Raw genomic sequence first — 19,500 nt, 5'->3', positions numbered from 1 at the left:
TAATTTTCTGAACTTTTTGTATAACATATATAGTTAGTTACCCGTGATCTTATCTCATGTTCCATGCATGCATGTGGTGCGATATTTTTAATTTAACTTAATAAATGTATACTAATATAAATTATATTATCTAAACCTCTATATTAGCTTGTCTTTTACCATATGTGTTTAGAGAAAAGGTGAAGATCACGCCAAGAAGAACCCTGAGGCCATCGAAGACTTTTTTTTTTCTTTTTCTCAATATATTTGCTCATTATTATTATCACTCATATAATAAAATCCAATAATCATAGAAAATATTGGATATATCCAAAAAAGGATTTAGCTAAAAATTATTAGAAAATTGTGTGTAGGTAATATTTGTTGAATTCAACATGAATCTAATTTTACTATATATATATATATATATATATATATATATATGTATCTTTGGTAGAAGCAATTTTTTTTACTTATTCTAACTTTTATATTAAGATTATAATTTAATTTTTATATATTATTAATGTAAACTAATTTTATACGTGTATCTAATTATGTAATGTTATATCAATACAAATAAATATTTTTTATATTGACTGCGTAAATAATTATCTAAAATTATAAATATAATAAATATTTATATAAACATTTTATTCGATATCAATACATTAAAATTAAACTCTTAAGGATAACTAAATTAGCGAATGAAGTCATTTTCAGTAATTACATGTTCAATCGTAATTTTAGATAATCACATAGGCAACATTCATTTTTTTCAGAATCACATTTGATAAAAAAATGTCTAAATACAAATTACATTGATACTAATTCAGTTTTGATAAAAATTATTTTTAGTTAGATATATAAATGTATATATTCATTTACAAACATTAATCCAAACACTTTGTATATAATACATTCTAAAACTAACAATTGAAATTCCCTCTCAATTTCCATGGAACAAAATACCTGACATGGAGAAGGAAAATAAATAAATAAATAAAAAAGATCCTGAGCTCTATACAACAAATGCAAATTATTAAATAGGAAAAAATGAGCATATATATCTAATTAATAAGAGGTGAAAATTCAGGTAAAGTCGACTTCACGTGAAGTTGATATCTGAGAGTCGTTAGATGAAAATTTAGTCAAATCAATCAAATTATTTAACGGCTCTCAAATATCAACAAGTCGGCTGCACTTGAGTTTTTACCTTAATAAGATCATAGTTGAAGATGATGAAGAAGGAGAGAAACAAAGCAAAGCAATAGTGTTCCACCAAAACATGTGGAACCAATAGTCCCACAAACTAAACATGTCAATTCAATCAAGTTGTGTAACTCTTTATTATTGTTTCCTTTGATTTTTTGACAATGATAATTATCATCAGAAACTTGATAATAGTTCCACCCTTGTTGACATTTGCAACTCCTTTCTAGTTTCTCCTTCACCTTCACCATCTCTATCCTCTCCTTAAGAACTTTCAAATTAGCATCCACCATATTTGTAGAACTCCCTGCTCATCATATCATAAAAAATAATTACTAATTAAATCACGTATTTAAAAAAAATTCTTATTTATTTCGAACTCAATCAAACTTATTCTATCAAATAATATTCGCTCGACGAATAAAATTCTAAAAATTTGTGATTACCTTCTTCGTGATATTTCTGAACTTTTATTACTCGAAGATTCCGATTCCGATTCCGATTCCGGCGTGTATTCCATCCCTTGGGATGTGATCTTGATTTTGACAAGAAGAAATTTAATTGAAGTAGAGAAGAAGAAGCCATGCTATACACTTTGGTGAAAAAAAATGGTGAGAATGAAGGATAGGGTTTATGCTATTAATGTTGAAAATATAGATAGATACCTTCAATAATATTTGGTTATATATATATATATATATATATATATATATATATATATGGTTTTGTTGGCCTTCCTTTAAGTTGATTCTCATATAAGACATGGAACACATGAAGAGTTTTTTTTTTTTAATGGTCAACAATCCAAGCTTTGAGAGAAGAGAATTTGATTTTATTTATAAGAAAATAATAATAATATATTCAAAGGAAGGGATTAATTAATCAATATGGGAAGACTGTGAAGAAAGTTGAAATCGTATTTGTTGAACAGAAAATTTTATTTAGTGCTGCCTTTGGAATCATCTATGCGTGGATTAGTTCAAATAACCGGCGCCTTCTTTGGTTTATTATTATAAATTATTATAATTAAGAGTTCAATTACTGAATTAAAATTTTTCTATTAATATCAGTTAATTTTTTTAATTATTTGTTTAATGTTATATTTTAAATTCTTAATAAATTCTAAATTTCTCAAAGAGCGAAGGCTTTTACAATTAAAAAAAGTGGACTAATATTCACTAAGGTGAAAATTCAGGTCGATTTTACGTGAAGTTGATAATCGAAAACCGCTAATAAAAATTTAATCAAATCAATCAAATCATCTAACGATTCTCAATTATCAACTTCACGTGAAGTCAACTGCACCTGAGTTTCTACCACTAACTAATTACAAATTAATTTCCAATACTTAATTATTATTATAATAAGCAATTATAATTAAGATATTTGTTTATTCTCATTTTTATTGAAAGGTTTTCACTAGATAATTAGCTAGTTTCTTTTTTTTTTCTTTTTTTTATTGGAGGGATAACTGGAATCAACTTAATGATATTGGCTCTACTTTTAACAAAAGCTAGCAACAACAAATAGAAAAAAAAAAAAGAAAAAAAAAAGAAGAGGTGCTGTGTCAGATGAATGCATAATACAATGGCTAAAGTAAGAAATAATAATTAATTAAGAAACATGAAATAATCAATCAAGAGGAGTAAGAGCTAAGAATGAACAATCTTTTATGTTAATCAAGGTGATTAACAACTGCACCTATAGCTAGTGCTTGATTATTTATTATTAGAGAGTTTCTTTGACAATTTTTTAAGTTAAGGCTTGAGATAAAGATTGAATAATATATATTTAGATATCTAACTAGATTTTATGATTATGATTATTTTATTATTTTTTCGGTCTGCTACCATCCAATGGATAATTTTGAAAATAAATAAAAATAAACAAATATAATTAAACAAAATGGGTACTTGACTTTTAGCATTGAAGAACTGTGAAGGCCAGCTAGCATGCATAATTCATGTATTATATTAGGCTGCTAATAATAATTAACAACATAAAATTATTGTATTATAGAAGTATCCTACTTCCTTAGGGCCTTATTAGGGGACAATCATCTTTTGAATTATGAAATAAGGCATTAATAACGAGGATAAAAAATAGTGAAAAAATAAATTATATAAGAACTCAATAGATTTAAGATATGTTAAAATTAATAATTTTATTATTAAGACTTAAAAACCTATCAATCATATTACATTTTCTATACTATGTACTATGTAGCACATTTGTCAAAATAAGCAAAACAATGAAAAGAGAACTAACAAATTCAAATTCTAAACTTTTAAATAATCTAAAAAAATTAAAGTGATTGTTATGATACATAAAAATGTTTGCTTAATTTACTAAAAAAAAATTAAAAAATAATATTTATTTTTAAAAATATAAAAAAATAATTATTAAATATTTAAATTTTATCATAAAAAAACAAATTAAGTAAAAATTAAACACCAAATTATAAATACGGTTAAATTCACCAAAAATCAAATTGCAATTAGGCATTAGAGAAAATATGGAAACGAGAATCTTAAACATTTTTTTTCAGAGAATCTTAAACCCAAGTTAAGTTCTAGGACCCTTTAAAGTTTTTTTTCGAAATGTGAAAAGCCCTTCCTATTTTTTCTTGGGCCTAATGGGCTCATCGAGCCCAAAGTATAGGAAAGTGTGAAGATTAACTACCCCAAAAATATGTCTTCTCCAAAAACAATCTATCCCCAAAAATGAAAGAACTAAAACAAAAATATAAAAACAATTGCTGCATTTGTTTATGGGCCAAAAAAAAAATCCCATTCATATACTTGGGTGATTTTCACTTAAATAATTAAAAATGGCATTACCACATGTGCGTGATTAACAATAATAATATCGAAGTGCAGAAAAATAAAAAAATAATATAATACTAATGCCCTATACGGCTATACCTTTCTACTATATATGTTTTACAAATTTTTCATATATTATAGAATTATAGAAATCAAATAAGAAAGAATATAATTAAAAATCAAATAAGAAAGAAAATAAATATTATTCTACGGGTTTTCGACCTAACATAAAAAGAAATTTAATATGTTAGGATAACGATAAGATAATAAAAGAAATATATTAACACTAAGTCACTAACAAACAATTAATTGTCGATGACAAGATCATTTTTTAACAATCTAATCTAGCAATTAATTTGAGTGTCACTTATTTACCAACTCAAATATCAAATTCCGATTGACGAGTAATTGCAAATGCTTTCCGTCCAAGAAAAGAGCTGGCACAGATAGAGCCGAGAATTTTCATACTCCATTTAATTATTTTTTATTTTCTATAGTCATGGACCTTCGTCCTTTCTTGGCATACAAAAATTGAATTCACATTTATGATTGTCTAATTTTAAATTCTAATTTTTTTTGTCTTTTTTTCCCCTACTTTCTCAAGCTAAATAATCACTACAATTTACGAAATAGACAATAAAAAACCCTAGTGATAATTCGTAAAAAAAAAAAAGTTTAAATAGGGTATTATTTATTTTCACAAATATGATATTGAAATGACAACGTGGAAGCTATCAAATTAAGATGAACGGCCACAAATTGAGCGATGAAAAGTATTAACAAAAAGTCAGCATAATAAACGGCAGAGATTAATGTGATAGATTTGAATTTGAAACCACAAAAAAGTAAGATTCTTGAGAATTCCATGGACCCTCAAACACCGTATAAATAAGAGTATAAATATGTGTGAGCCTTTGCACTCCGCCGCCTCATTCATCTTATTCAGTTCTCAAAACTCTATCCTCCGATTCTCTCTTTTCTTCGCGAACCCTATTACGAGCTTCTCATCAATTCCAGGTACCAATTTTGATCTATTCTCTCTTGATATTTTGTTGATCTAGTTCATGTTATCCTTTTTTTTTTAATGTTTCTGATAATAGATAATGGATGATGAAATTGGTAATTGCGCTTGATCGATTTCTAACGAAAAATAATCTGATGTAATATTTGAGCTGGAATAATACTGGAAATTTTTTATTTAAGGTGGATTAATTGTTATTGTTGTTGTTTTTTTATTGGAAAAGTTGTTTTTGTGGTTTTTGAAGTAGCAAAGGTTCTAATCTTTGACCAAAAGGAAATCCTTTTTCTTTTTTATTTAGGTTATGTGTAATTTACGACGTTCAAAAATTCTGCTTCATGATTGAAGCTAAGGGATTCGGTGGTATATATGCTTTTAGGGTATGTGATGTGAATTTATTCTTGTCTTGTATGTGTATCTGAAGTAGATTCCACATGCTTTTGGGGTTTTTGTGAACCCTTTTTATTTTGTCATGGCTTGGGACCGAATATGGAATTGATTAATAATTGATTATAGGCAAGTTGATCACTTAAATAGATCTAAGAACTTATGGGAAAGTATTATCATGGTTGTATTAATAACCTAGTTCTTGATAGATATAAGATGAGTCTTCGTTGTTAATGTTGTATTTTTTTTATAGGTCTTTATTTGTTTTGTGATTAGATTTATATTTTGTTGTAATTTTAACTGATTTTCTGATTTTGGAATTGTACAGTTGTTCATCAAATCTTCCGGTTGTTGGTTTGGCGTCCCTGCAAGTTCTGCTGTGGCAGATTATAAAGTGAAAGTGTCACGCCCAAGTTTCTTTCATGTTTGAACAGGCTACTACCCATTTTGGAGCAATTGAGCTGCTAGCAGAGTATTTTTCTTCTACTAGAAAAAACTACATACCTTTGTCGTGCCAAGTTAGCTGTATGCATCGTGAGACATACCATAAAATCCCTCGGTTTTCTGATTGCGGTTGGCCACCTACCATAATCTCTGAAGGAGAGTCTTTGAGGGTGCAAGCAGCCTTAGAGACCACTACCCCAGCTTTGTATTGCTTTCTCTGAACATCTATTTGTTAATCATCATCATCATGGCTCTGCAGAACATTGGTGCCGCAAATAGCGATGATGCCTTCTACAGGTATAAGATGCCTAAAATGATAACCAAGATTGAGGGCAGAGGTAATGGCATCAAAACCAATATTGTCAATATGGTTGACATTGCAAAAGCGTTGGCTAGGCCGGCATCTTACACCACCAAATATTTCGGTTGTGAGCTTGGAGCACAATCAAAATTCGATGAGAAAACTGGCACTTCTCATGTTAATGGAGCACATGATACTGCAAAACTTGCGGGCCTTCTTGAGAACTTCATTAAGAAATATGTCCAATGCTACGGTTGTGGAAATCCTGAAACTGATATTTTGATTACAAAGAGTCAAATGATCCAGCTGAAATGTGCTGCTTGTGGTTTTGTGTCTGATGTGGACATGAGGGACAAGCTGACTACCTTTATCATCAAGAACCCTCCCGAAGCAAAGAAAGGATTGAAAGACAAAAAGGCCATGAGGAGAGCTGAGAAGGAGAGGATGAAGGAAGGTGAAATGGCTGATGAGGAACAGAAGAAACTGAAGAAAGAGGTTAAGAAGAAAGGCTCTTCATCGTCAAAGGATGGCACTGTAAAATCTAGTAAGAAGAAAGCAGGTAGCTCTGATGAGGAACGTGTATCTCCTACACACAGTCAAATTGATGAGAAAGAGGAGGCTCGTGATGAAGATGATGATGGTGATGATGATGTTCAGTGGCAAACGGATACATCTATTGATGCTGCTCGTCAACGTATCCAAGAACAGTTAAGTGCTGTGACTGCTGATATGGTCATGCTCTCGACAAATGAACCAGAGAAGAAGAAAAAGACAGAAAGCAAGGGTTCTGAGAATGGTGACACTGTGAACTATGCAACTGTGGTCAGGGAAGTGAAAGCATATTTGAAGAAAGGTGTTGCAGCGAAGGAATTGCAGTCACATATTGCTGCATTTCCTGTATCTGCTCAGGAGAAGATGAATGCACTTCTTGAAGGATTATTTGATGGCATCGAGAAAGGGTTTGGAAAAGAAGCTACCAAGAGGAAGAATCACCTTGCTGCTGCAGTTGCTGGAGATGACGAGGGATCGCAGCTGTTATTGCTCAATGCTGTTGAGGAGTTCTGTTACAAGAAAGGTAGCAATGCATTGAAGGAGGTTGCCCTTATTCTGAAAGCCCTCTATGATGTTGATTTGGTGGAGGAAGAGCACGTCGTCCATTGGTATTCAAAGGGACTGAAGGGTGATAAGAAGGACTCTCAGATATGGAAGAATGCTCAACCATTCATTGATTGGCTTCAGAATGCTGAGTCAGAATCAGAGGAAGAATGAGAATGAGAAAAGTTTGTGCTCAGTTCAGAATATTGAAGATTATGATATCACATTTACTTACTGTTATTGTCCTCAGTTTGTTGATTTTCTTTACTGTTGTGTCCTTTTATTTTGAATAAAGGGTCTTGTTTTGGCCCCTTGTGTGGTTGAAGTGTTGCTACAGTTCATGTATCTGTCTGGATTATGCTTGATATTGTGTTCTAAGTACTATGGTTTTAGTTATATATTCGCTATAAGATATGTTTCTGATTACATGAGCCCGTAGATTACATGAATTTTGTTGGTAATTTCAATCATCAATAATGCTTATGATCTTTTCCATGTTGGTTTATTTTTGCATACAAGTTAAGCATACAACGTTAATTTTCTCTATAATTTAGGCATTCATGATTTGCCCTTTATACAAATTGATCACAGTTTTCATCAAATATTTCAACATCAAAGCAATTTCTTCATCCGAAATTGACCATGTAGCATGGAATCATCAGTATGATTTACACTCTTCACGTGATGAAATAGGGGAATGATGAATCTGTACATAGAAACAATCATTAATTGGATTCCAGCTAATTCTTGCAATTTTACTAGTAACTAGTTCTCACTACACCATCTAATTCACAAGTGGTTAAGAACAAATGTTGTGACCTGGTATTGAAGTCCTTGGGCCATAGTAGTTAGCTTTGATCATCGTATGTATCGAAATCAATATCCCAAGGATTCCCAACAGTAATAGCTGCAATCAAATTGAATCAGTTTTCTTAAGCTCCTCTAGATTATTGTGTAGGCTTTCTAAAAAGATGGTAATTATTTTTCAATTATCATCTGTAAATATATCCTCTTACCATAAACACTGTCAATGAATACTCTTCTGTTTCACTGAGTATCAGTATAACTTGAAGTGTATGCCTTAAAACAATAAGACCAAGAAACTGCAATATACATGGAACACACATAATCCTTAGTTCCTTATTGTAAAAATATAGCAAGAGAGACAAACTATCCTTTTTTTTTTTGTATGATTTCTCGTAGACAAATAATCCTTCATAAAGCATACTTCTTTAGAGAATTAAGGTTTAAAATTACTAGAAAAACACCCATTGTAGCAAAAGTTTAAGTGTCTAATGAAGTGTGTTTTTCTTTAGCTAATTACTAAGAAAATTGCTACCCCCCATGAATTTTGTCTATGTAAAATATATAAAAATTTAAAAGAAGCAAAAATGGAAATTACAATAGTGGCAACTATGCGGCAGCATATCATGGACCTTGTAGAAGGTGTTGAATATTCAATGTCAGGTTCATGATTATCAGCACCAAACATTGATACAAACTGATTATTGCTATTGTGAACTCTTCTTGAAGTCTCCCAATAGTTCCATCTAAGACAACAAACTTCTATCACTTCATGGTAGAAAAAGAAATAACAATGACAATATAAAAAAAGATGAAGTATGAACATGAAACATGAATCTAGTAAATGTTCGTCAATATATGGATTTACCCGAAATTTATTGGAGATCCACCATCATGGAATGAGGAAGTAGGTGGTGGGGGGACAGTGTAGCCGGGTGTAAATTGCTGCATTAGTTAACATGTATTGTTACTGTCATCATCATCATCATTGTTATTATTATTGTTTAAGTGAACATAATTATGTACCTTTAGGCAAATCTCACAGGTAGTATCGCCTTTCTCATTGCACCATCTTTGAACACAATTTCTATGTACATACTACAACATTAAAATCAGTCAATTAATTAACCAAAGCGTTCTCTTGTTATTAATTGTAGAATTCCAATAGGCAATACATGCCTTAATTTTTCTTGCTAGGATGTTAGACATATGGTTTGCTTTCTTTTGAAAAATTTACATAATAGGTGCTAATTTATAGTTATCTGATATTTTCCTTTGTTAAATTTATAATTACCTTGAGGGTGCCAGAACATGAACATGGTGTTTCCATGTGTGACTCTTCATCTTCATTGTGACATATTCGGCATTGTACAAATATATTATTAGGAGATATCGATTCCATTTCATGCACAAAACAGAACTCGAACCCAACAAATTAAGACTCTGTGTGACATGAAGAGATCAAAACATGGCAATTTGTTGAGTAGATTCAGGACTGAATACAACAATGCATTAAGCCTTTAATTTATGATGATTGCTTTGATTTGTTTTGCTTCTCTATTTGGCTGGTCCTCAAAACGAAGCAAGAGATTGAGTGTCCTTGTTATCACAAACAAAGCACAAATATAACATAAGGTATGCCATAATAATAAAACAATGTAGAAATCTTCAAAACCAAGAAACACATTCCCTCCTTTTTTATCTATATATTTATTTAATTTTCTCTATGTTATATTGTGTGATGCCTTAGAAAAGCACTATACTACAAAGGAAAGCAGAGAATCTCCATCCACGTGCTTTTCACAATAAATATGAATTAACTTATTCATCCATTTTTAAGAAAATTAAAACTTACAAGTTACAACACATTGACAAATAAGAAACTATAATGTGTAGAGTCATTACAATTCTAATAGTAATATTGGTATATAACACAAAAAAGGAAGCAATTGAATCTACATATGGTAGCTTTGTTTCTTCATTTCAACTAATAATCATTAGTTTCTTCTACCTAGCTAGATATTCTATTATTTTCTCTTATCTTAGTTTAGCCAAAACAAGATATATATCAATCTCCATGGCATGAAACAATCTTACACCAAAAGATATCATCACACTCAAAGCAACAAATGTGAGCATCCCTAATGCAACACTTGGTCTTAGGCTCCACAAACAACATTCCAATAACCCTAATGCTTCAAATACATCTTTGTCGTAGTAAACATATAAGTACTTCTCTTATTGCATTCAATTACGTTATGCCACATGACCTTCCTAGATAATAGTCCTGATCATCGCCGCCACCAGAGTAGCTCATCCCAACAATCTTGCATCGTGGCATGCACCGCCAGCGAATTAGGCTCTTGAAGAAGATCGGCTTCCATGAAAGCTTGGCTGCCTCCATTGATAATAAGTCGAGTTGGGATCTCTAAATCAACTCTTTTTTACAAGGAAATTGTGATGATGGTTGTTATAGCTACTTATAAGTGGTTTACGGTGCAAACTGAAATCGATTGTTACATAACAATGAAAACGTATTGATTAGCATCAGATAGCATTAGCATATGAATCAGTTTAACATTCCAATAACAGATTACTAACTACATCAATATCTTGACTAATAACAGATTCATTGTGCACACAAAAATAATCGCATTTTTTGAGATTGTTACACAAGGAATCAATAACATTTGTACACAAGATGAGTAGACTAAATCCCCATAGTGGTATCTGAGATTTATGACTTTTACCATTTTAGTCCTTCAGATTCAAAATTTACTATACTGATCCCCGAGATCCGACTCCAGGCACCATATTAGTCCCTGAATCCTTTCTAGCATTGAGTCATGATAAGTGTATATTAGCTAAAAGAATTTTAATTGAAGAGTTAAAGAAGAGACATTGATGAACATCAGTCATCATAAGAGGAGTGAGGTGCAGAAGTGCAGCCAGGATGGAAGGGATCTTCGGATCCGCAGCAATGCCAATACTGAAAAACTTTGCCGGAATCAGGAGTGTTCATGGTGCCCCCTTCATAAACACTCTCAAACTTCCTCTTAGTTTCTCCTGTGGAACAGAAAGACAAGACAGATATCCCAAATAGTTAGACAAGATTCATAGGAAAGAAGGAAAATAAGCACAATGCTTAAATATGCCAAGGTCTTAATTAGCTTCAAGTTCCTAATACTTTTCATGATAGACCCTCCAATACTTCATTAACCTTCGAATTGTAAATGTTCCCTTAAATTTGATATTTTGTGCAGATTAATTTCGAAACATATTTATATAAGTTATGCTAAATAGAAACCAGCTAACAAGAACACATATATATAATTCACAAAGTTCCACACAAATTTTGGAACTTTTCTATACGTACTTTATATATATTCAAGATTTTAACCGATTAAAATTCACAATTCACTACCCTCATTTCATACACTATTCAATATCAGCATTCAAGCAAGCAAATTTGATCTCCAATTGGGGGAATAAAAGAAAACGGAAAAGCCAGAAACTTTTAATAGGAGATGAAACAAAGGAATTGAAAAGAGAGTTACCCCCAAAATGGGCAGTGTGAAAGTGACAAGCAAGAGGGTGATTGAGTGAAGGGTCGAATTGAGATTTGCAGTTCTTGCAAGTTCTGAGCTTGATGCTGTGGTTGGAAGAACTCGAGCAACACTGAATAATACTAATAGCCTTGGATGGTGAATGAAACTTTTGTTGGGATTGCAGAGACAAAGAGATTTTGTTGTTACCATGAAGCAGTGGATGCAGATGCAGCTGAGAGAACATGGAAACAGCCATGGAAGAAGAAATGGACATTTCAGGAATTACACTGCTACTCATGTTTTTACTCATTACATTTCTTCTAAATGGGCCAGGCCCAAAGTTGGGCCCAAAATAACAAACAACCATAGGCCCATATCTTTAAAAAAAAGTAGCCTCGTCTAGCGGGCAAGTTTTAGGGTTTAACCTGCGCGCTAAAAAATTGAAAACCTCGTTAACCGTTTTTCATTCTTGTTCGTGTAAATTGGAGATGGATAAGAGCATTTTTAATGGCATGTCTGGTCTTCCTGAAGAGGATAAGCAACGAATGTCCACCATGGTAGACCAGCTACAAATTCGAGACAGGTATAATTTTTATTTATTTATTTGTTATTAATGTTGCTTTGTTTGTTTATCCATGGAAATCATGGATTCGGAGCTTTGGTTCGTTTTTGTTTTATTATTCACCTTTTAGTTGTATTTGTGAGATTTCTATATTGGAATTTGGAAGAGTAATTAGTAATTACCCCAAGGATTGAATGCTAGATTGGGATCTGAACTTGGAAGCTATATCTTAAAAAACGGAAAAAAAATATTAATTTTTTTAGGTGGATTTATTGTCAATGAACTTATGGAGCCTTGATTGAACTTCCCATGTTTCTCATATATGAAATTGTTAGATTATTATTTAGGATAAGGTAGCATGGCAACTTAATATTGGGTTGTAAATTTTTTTTTTTAAATATGAGAGCTGAATTGAGTAAATTGTTTCTTTAGATGTTTAAGCATGTAATGTTTCTTTAGTTGTTTTCATGGGGAGATATACTAATTCAATGACTCTTCTCTGTATGTGCCACTAAACTAAGGGATTAGATCCTTAATGTATGGTTTTAAATAAGTAGTTTCTATTGCAGTTGATGCGGCTAAAAATGTGGCCTTCTCATGTTAGAGGATGCTTGTTAAACAATGCCACTAAACTAAGGGATTAGATCCTTAATTCCTTCTCGTCTCGCTCGCTTAGGTCTTCTTCCCTTTCTTTCTCGACTAGTTGTCGGATGCCATGGGAAAATGGAGTTCATGTCCTGTCCCTTTGGGTGCAAGAAAGCTTGTATTTCCGACTGGTCCAATAGATGTAACTAGCATCTTTCAGGTCAAGTCTGAAGCTATCACCATTTGATGTACTCCCATGTATAAAAATGCTTGTAGTGCTGGAATGAAAAAAATTTGCTTTGTTCTAGTTCCCCGTTATGTGCAGAATTTCTCATTATTTTTATTCTTTTTGAAATATCCTTTTCTTGGTCTTATTCATTTGGATACTTTAGAACTGTGTGTGTTAATTGTTAAGACTGAAGCAAAAATGAAATAGCTTTTAAATCTTACTTCTTAAGTGCAAGTTTCTGGCGAAATTACATGTTAAACTAACACTATTTTGTGCATATATTAAAGCAATGCCAGCTATTTATATAGAGTTTAAAGTTGAAGGGATGTGAATGTAGAAGTTCTGGTTATGTCCATTTGGTGTAGAAATTGTTTAATTGTAGCATAAGGTGGACTTTGTTAATTTGTTTTCTGTTCCATTAAAATTGCAGTCTAAGGATGTATAATTCATTAGTGGAGCGATGTTTCAAGGATTGTGTCGATACATTCTATCAGAAATCCCTAACCAAAAACGAGGAAACGTGTGTTCTCAGGTGTGCCGAAAAATTCATGAGGCTTTCCATGCAAGTTGGTTCCAGATTTTCAGATCTTGACCAAGGTGCAAATACTGGTGTCTCTCAATAGTCTCTGTCTTCTGGACAATTAATTTTTTCATTTTTGTATAGTGTATGTCCACTTTAGTGGTTCTAAACCAGAAATTATTCATGACAAGTGAAATTTCTTTAGATAGAGTAAAAGAAAATGTGATACTATTGGTTTTGTCATGATGTTCATATTCAATGTGCCCATCATCTTTACCTGTTCTTTTTTATTTTATTTTCTTTTTCTTGAAATCATTTTTGGTTTAAATGCTTCTTTGTCGAGGATTGTCTAAATATAGCAGATTCCAAGAACAAAGTAGCATGCCGTTGTTGAAGAAGGCTCCCAATAGATGCTTTTCTAGCTTCTAAAGTTGTTCAAGTCCATGTTGTTGTTCTTTTTCTATTTTGTTTTTCAATTTGAAAGATAATCATTTTCTGAAGCATTTAGTTTTGTATTTACATTTTAGTATGGAAAAGTAAGAAGTTTGGCATTATGAGATTTTTTAAGCTTGGAAGAGTCTGTTTTTGAAATTGGAGACGCAGCTATTGTAATTTTATTGTGTATTGTCTTTTTCATCTCCCCATTAAGTGTACTTTTTGGAAGGTCTAAATTCAATGGGGGCAATTGCCCCTACCCTTTTATATATGTATATATATAAATTATAAAATCAATTATCTCTATTTATATATCAATATTATTTAACTCCTTTTAATGTATTTTATACTTGAATATATATATGACTGTTTTTTTTACATATCTACTACACATTTAAGTTTTATTATCATACAAGTGACAAGTCTAATCAAACAGGTTTAACACCAACAAAAATCACTCTCATTAAAAGAGCGTGTTCACGCGCTCGAAATCCCAAAAAATATTATCTATCTCTTCGCGCTCTAATATGAAAAATCGTTCGTATCTTCTACTCAAAATTGCAGAAGAATTTAAAATTGCTCTAAAATATCTTTCAAATTCTCTGCAGAAACTATTGCAAAATCCGGTGTACATATTTTTTGGGATTTTGAGTGCGTGTACACACTCTTTTAATAAGAGTAGTTTTTGTTGGTGTTAGGCTTGTTTGAATGAATTTGGTTAACAATAAAATTTGGATGTGTAGTAAATATGTTAAAAGATTTACATAATTTTAGTTAGATAAAATTAGAATCTCAACGAATATTTTAGTTAATTTTGTTAAATAATCAAATCTTTAATAAATATTAAAATTATTAGTGCCCAAATTTTAGTTATTAAAATATTAGTTTTTCTAAATACATATATACATGTATATGTATGTGTACTTATGCAAGTGTTGGAAAGAATGAATATAGATATATCTATATCCCTTCCGATATATGGCATATAGAGCATGACGGCCACAAGAAGTTGCATTGAAGCCAAGCAAATTAGTCAACAAAACAAAGTTTGATCCTTTGGGCGGTGGTTCTAAAGTAACATGGAGTTGCATAAATCATAATGTTCTTTTAATTCCTTTTTCCTTGTCTTTTTAAGCTTACAAAAGATATAATGCCACTTTACACTTTTGGAGAACATAAGTTGGGTCAATTATTCTCCTCTCCCATTGGCTCTAGTATAATCGTATATATTTGTATCACTTCAACCTTGCTCTAGTATAATAATGATTCACTAAACCACCTCAGCAACTAGCTAATTAATTCCAAATTCTAAAATTTTAAAGTTTTCTTTCAATTAAGAAAAAAGGAAAATCCAAGGGATATATTTGGCCACTCATTCTAATATATATAATAACGCAACTAGACCTAGTAGACGGAATCATGTGTATTGTATTGTATCAATTAATAGTTGGAAATTAAAGCAAAGCATATACAGGCGTTACAAAAAGATTGAGATACACATACATGCATCATATGATCAATTTTTTTTATAATTTTATATTTATGTATCTCAAATATTTAATTCTCTTGTTAATATATAACATACATACATACATAACATTAATCTAGTTTTAAACCAAAACCTGAGTAAATATTAAAATGTGGAAACTCAAGTTGCAATCGACTTCACATAAAATTAGCCGTTAGATGATTTGACTGATTTGATTAAATTTTCATCCAACGGCTCTCGACTATCAACTTCACGTGAAGTCGACTGCACCTGAATTTTTACCATATTAAAAAACGACATATTTTTAAATATCGTTCGAATTTGCTGAGAATTAGTTCTTAATCTATTAAATTAAAAGATACCGTAAAAAATAATTCTAATTTTAAAACAGTGTTATATCTTATATTTTTTCTTTGATTATTTTCTTTTGTAATAATATATAATGTTAATTTTAATTTCTAGGCCAACGAGCTATAACTTAAATGGCATAATTTTTCTATACTCATCTAAAAGTCGCAAATTCGAGTCTTATTTCTAATTTAAAAAAAAAATTATGTCTAGACACTGCTTTTGTACATTTATCTTTATCTCTTTCTCTGTGTATGTGAATGTTTTTGAGTTCCCTAGCTATATAAACACCTTGCCCTCATGTTTGTGTGAGTGTCTTCTCTATGACTCAGCTCACACTCTCCCATTCCATCCAATTCCTTTAATTAATTTGGTGTTTCTAGAAAAATAATTATTACAAATGGGAGCACTGGATTACATCTTCTACTTTTGCACCGTTCCAACCACAAAAAGAAAACTCAAATCAATGCAGGTATATATAGTTATAGCTTCTTATATATATATATATATGCATGCTCTCGTTGTTTAATTTTCTTTTTGGTTCTTCCATTCTAATTAATTAATTCCTATAATCTAATAATGTATGTATTTGCATTGTTTTATTATTAGACAGTTGAGATTAAAGTCAAAATGGATTGCGATGGATGTGAACGAAAGGTTAGAAATGCAGTCGCTACAATGAGAGGTTTAATTTCCATCACCAACTAATAACACCTACCATTAATATCTTCAATTCTCTTAGCTTTCTTAATCAATGTGCTGCAAATTCATAAGCTTCTTCTCATTATTTTGGCACATTATTGTAGAAAATAAATAATTATGATCATAGGAGCTATAGAGCTGCTAAAATTATGTTCCCGTTTTAAAAAATTCAAACAACATTATTTATGATCTTCTTTTCCAAAGCTTTATATTATTGTTTCAATATTTTTAACTGTTAGTCTTAAATATAAAAAATATATATAATATATAATTAAGATTAACAGTTAAAATTTATTAAAATACTAATATACCGATATATTTAAAAACTTTTTTATATTATATACTTCGTCCTCTTGAATCTACCTAGCTATTTCTAGTATTCTTGATAATAGTCATCATATCATTTATTAATATATTTTTTTATTTGTGTTTTAGTTGTAAAAGAAAAATTTTTATTTCCATGAGGGGAAAGAATATAATAGATATATATCTCTAATTAGAGAAAAGAGAAAAGAAAAGGGAAAAAAAAACTCCTACCTATTTGGAGAGATGCCTAATAAATAATAGTCAATTGTTACCATTACGTTAAGAACTCCCTAGCTTCAAGTTCACAACATCATTGTACATTGTTTCCTTTTCCTCCTTTTAGTTTAGGTCGTCCTTTAAGCATTTCCACCTCCATTTTCATATACAACAAAGAAATAATTTTTATACAACATCAGTGTAAATTAGTTTTACACGTATTTTTAATTATATAATGACACATTAATAAAAATATATTTTTATATATTAATTACATAAATATTCATCTAAAAAAACAGATAAGATTGCATAATTATATAAAATATTTTATACTATCAATATATTAAAATTAAACTCATACACAAAACTTTATCTCTCTTAAACGAGGTTGACTATATAAACTAAGGTAAAAACTCAGGTGCAGTCGACTTCACGTGAAGTTGATAACTGAGAGCCGTTAGATGAAAATTTAGTCAAATTATCTAACGGCTCCCAACTATCAACTTCACGCGAAGTCGACTGTATCTGAGTTTTCACCATAAATTAAACTATACAATTATTGTGTACTATCATGTATTACACAATAAGACTATTATTTATACGTACATTTTCTTTGACCAACCCAAATTATGCAAAGGCATGATTTAATTTGTATACTTACTTGTTGATTATATTTGGTAGGAGTGAAATCAGTGAATATAAACAGAAAAGAAAGCAAAGTAAGCGTGAATGGTTATGTGGATGCAAACAAGGTGTTGAAGAGGGTAAAAGAAACGGGTAAAAAAAGAGCAGAATTTTGGCCATATGTTCCACAACATGTTGTGACATATCCGCATGCTTCGGGTGTTTATGATAAAAGGGCACCTCCCAATTGTGTCCGAACCTCTCAAACATTTCCTACTTCTTCACAAGACACTCAAGATCAACTCTTAAACTTCTTCAATGAAGACAACGTTAATTCATGCTCCATCATGTAACAATAACAACATGTTTATTTGGTGGAAAAATGAGTCAATTATATATACATAGGATGTACCTTTTTTTTTTATATCACGTATGGGATTTTGGTAGTTTCGGCTTATAATAATTTTAGTGAGTTTCTAATAAATAAGTATTTTTTTTTTCTCTCTTTGATAAGGCTTTCTATTATTAGAGGAAGAGTCTATTTCCTTTTCTTTTCTTTTTTGGGAGCGAAGTATAACTTCTCTTCAAACTAATGTATATATCATCACCACTAGAATCTAAGTGGGAAAAAAAAAAAATTTAAACGGCCTTTACAATTACTTTGAAAGACAACGAGATTCTTAAAAAAAAATTTGACTCGACTCTTGAGCTTTATTTTTATGGGACTAATTAGTCCCTATGCCAACAAAAGTCAATATTTTTTTTTTTGCACAGGAAATAATCGGTTTCTAAAAAAATCAAAGACAGGGTTTGATGTTTTTTTTGAGGTCTCGTAGTCCTTTCGAAGTAATTGTCAGGAATCGGGTGGAGTATTTACTCAATTTAAGTGATTTTTCTAAAATTTCAAATAACATTGTAATAAATAAAAGATAAAAGTAATTATCGAAATTTTTAATATTGAACATTTTAATTAGTCTGTTAAATTTTAAAAAATATATAAAAAAATTAATATTTATTTCTGTTAGACAATACAGTTTTTTTATAATTTGATTTGTTATCAATAATTGTAAATGTTGACATAAAATATTAACATGTAGACCGATTTGCACTTCATTCTTAAGACTGATTTAAGGCAGCTACGCATATAAATTAACATTCTATATTAACAATCATCGTGAATGACTAATTGATTAACTATATTGTGATTATTGTCTATTAAAATTAAATGTTGAGACTATTGTATATATTTTAAAATTTGAAAAATATATATATATATAATCTTTCTTGAACATTCGTGATACGGTCATGAATTATGTATTGAACCTTCGAGGAAAATGAAAAACGCTGGAGGAGAATGTTGCAATGAAACTTTATTTAAAAAGTAGTAAAGCATAATAGTAAATTAGAAGACATCATTTGTGAAAGTTTGTTCTTGGGGGAATTTGATTCTTGCTGCCTACCACACAAGACAACTCGAATAACACAATGCAAAACCACCACTTACCCTTCTATCTATTCATGTGTCCAACACACACTTATATTAATTAAGCTAAGTATCCTTATTAGTTTAATCTTTTTTCATTCCTTGTTAATTCATTATGTACCCAAAGGCATTAATATAATTAGTGTTTCTACCTCAAGATTAATTAGTTATAAGCTATGCAAAAATACACCTTTTAATTTTCTTTTTTCTTCTTAACAAAAATTCAGCTATATGCCTATATAATATAAATAAATCCTTTAACTTTTTATTTCGAAAACAAATAAATATTTGACTAATTAAAAATATAAAAACGTGTTTTATTTTCTAAAAAGCAAGATATTTAATTTTCTCTCAGTGACGTATTTATCTTTTTTTCATATAAACCCGTATC

The 19,500-nt window shown here is 30.5% G+C and overlaps 6 protein-coding genes across 9 annotated transcripts; 3 read left to right on the top strand and 3 right to left on the bottom strand.

The window, feature by feature from the left end:
* Positions 1-982: 982 nt before the first annotated feature.
* LOC130976992 (uncharacterized) lies at positions 983-1,833 on the bottom strand. Its single transcript, XM_057901981.1, has 2 exons — positions 1,635-1,833; positions 983-1,495 (listed from the first exon to the last, which is right to left on the bottom strand). The coding sequence occupies exons 1-2, from the start codon at positions 1,771-1,773 to the stop codon at positions 1,203-1,205; spliced, it is 432 nt and encodes a 143-aa protein (XP_057757964.1). The 5' UTR covers positions 1,774-1,833; the 3' UTR covers positions 983-1,202.
* A 3,035-nt stretch (positions 1,834-4,868) lies between these two features.
* Positions 4,869-7,684, top strand: LOC130973388 (eukaryotic translation initiation factor 5-like). Its single transcript, XM_057897885.1, has 2 exons — positions 4,869-5,030; positions 5,747-7,684. Exon 2 carries the CDS (start codon positions 6,110-6,112, stop codon positions 7,430-7,432), a length of 1,323 nt encoding a protein of 440 aa, XP_057753868.1. The 5' UTR covers positions 4,869-5,030; positions 5,747-6,109; the 3' UTR covers positions 7,433-7,684.
* A 41-nt stretch (positions 7,685-7,725) lies between these two features.
* On the bottom strand, positions 7,726-9,551 carry LOC130973389 (uncharacterized). The gene is made up of 7 exons (XM_057897886.1): positions 9,357-9,551; positions 9,089-9,160; positions 8,931-9,007; positions 8,661-8,808; positions 8,275-8,361; positions 8,078-8,165; positions 7,726-7,964 (listed from the first exon to the last, which is right to left on the bottom strand). The coding sequence occupies exons 1-7, from the start codon at positions 9,462-9,464 to the stop codon at positions 7,936-7,938; spliced, it is 609 nt and encodes a 202-aa protein (XP_057753869.1). The 5' UTR covers positions 9,465-9,551; the 3' UTR covers positions 7,726-7,935.
* Positions 9,552-9,933: 382 nt separating this feature from the next.
* Positions 9,934-11,876, bottom strand: LOC130976330 (uncharacterized). Of its 2 annotated transcripts, XR_009084645.1 has the most exons (3): positions 11,620-11,876; positions 10,813-11,128; positions 9,934-10,565 (listed from the first exon to the last, which is right to left on the bottom strand). XR_009084645.1 is itself a non-coding variant. In XM_057901174.1 (2 exons), exons 1-2 carry the CDS (start codon positions 11,864-11,866, stop codon positions 10,974-10,976), a joined length of 402 nt encoding a protein of 133 aa, XP_057757157.1. In that variant the 5' UTR covers positions 11,867-11,876; the 3' UTR covers positions 10,600-10,973. The 2 variants fall into 2 exon arrangements, 1 of the variants encoding a protein (XP_057757157.1); XM_057901174.1 differs by lacking the exon at positions 9,934-10,565 and having other exon boundaries at positions 10,600-11,128.
* A 165-nt stretch (positions 11,877-12,041) lies between these two features.
* On the top strand, positions 12,042-14,058 carry LOC130977009 (mitochondrial import inner membrane translocase subunit TIM9-like). Of its 2 annotated transcripts, none has more exons than XM_057901999.1 (3): positions 12,042-12,193; positions 13,417-13,583; positions 13,869-14,058. In XM_057901999.1, the coding sequence occupies exons 1-3, from the start codon at positions 12,099-12,101 to the stop codon at positions 13,898-13,900; spliced, it is 294 nt and encodes a 97-aa protein (XP_057757982.1). In that variant the 5' UTR covers positions 12,042-12,098; the 3' UTR covers positions 13,901-14,058. The 2 variants fall into 2 exon arrangements, with proteins under 2 accessions (XP_057757982.1, XP_057757981.1); XM_057901998.1 differs by having other exon boundaries at positions 13,866-14,058.
* Positions 14,059-16,126: 2,068 nt separating this feature from the next.
* On the top strand, positions 16,127-18,067 carry LOC130977019 (heavy metal-associated isoprenylated plant protein 21-like). Of its 2 annotated transcripts, none has more exons than XM_057902013.1 (3): positions 16,127-16,250; positions 16,388-16,463; positions 17,684-18,067. In XM_057902013.1, exons 1-3 carry the CDS (start codon positions 16,179-16,181, stop codon positions 17,977-17,979), a joined length of 444 nt encoding a protein of 147 aa, XP_057757996.1. In that variant the 5' UTR covers positions 16,127-16,178; the 3' UTR covers positions 17,980-18,067. The 2 variants fall into 2 exon arrangements, with proteins under 2 accessions (XP_057757996.1, XP_057757997.1); XM_057902014.1 differs by having other exon boundaries at positions 16,176-16,250; positions 16,392-16,463.
* Positions 18,068-19,500: the final 1,433 nt, after the last annotated feature.

Source organism: Arachis stenosperma, chromosome 4 (genome assembly GCF_014773155.1).
Source record: "Arachis stenosperma cultivar V10309 chromosome 4, arast.V10309.gnm1.PFL2, whole genome shotgun sequence".
In the NCBI taxonomy this organism is placed as follows: domain Eukaryota; kingdom Viridiplantae; phylum Streptophyta; class Magnoliopsida; order Fabales; family Fabaceae; genus Arachis; species Arachis stenosperma.
Note: the sequence above shows the minus strand (reverse complement) of the source record. Positions and strands in the feature narration are given on the sequence as shown.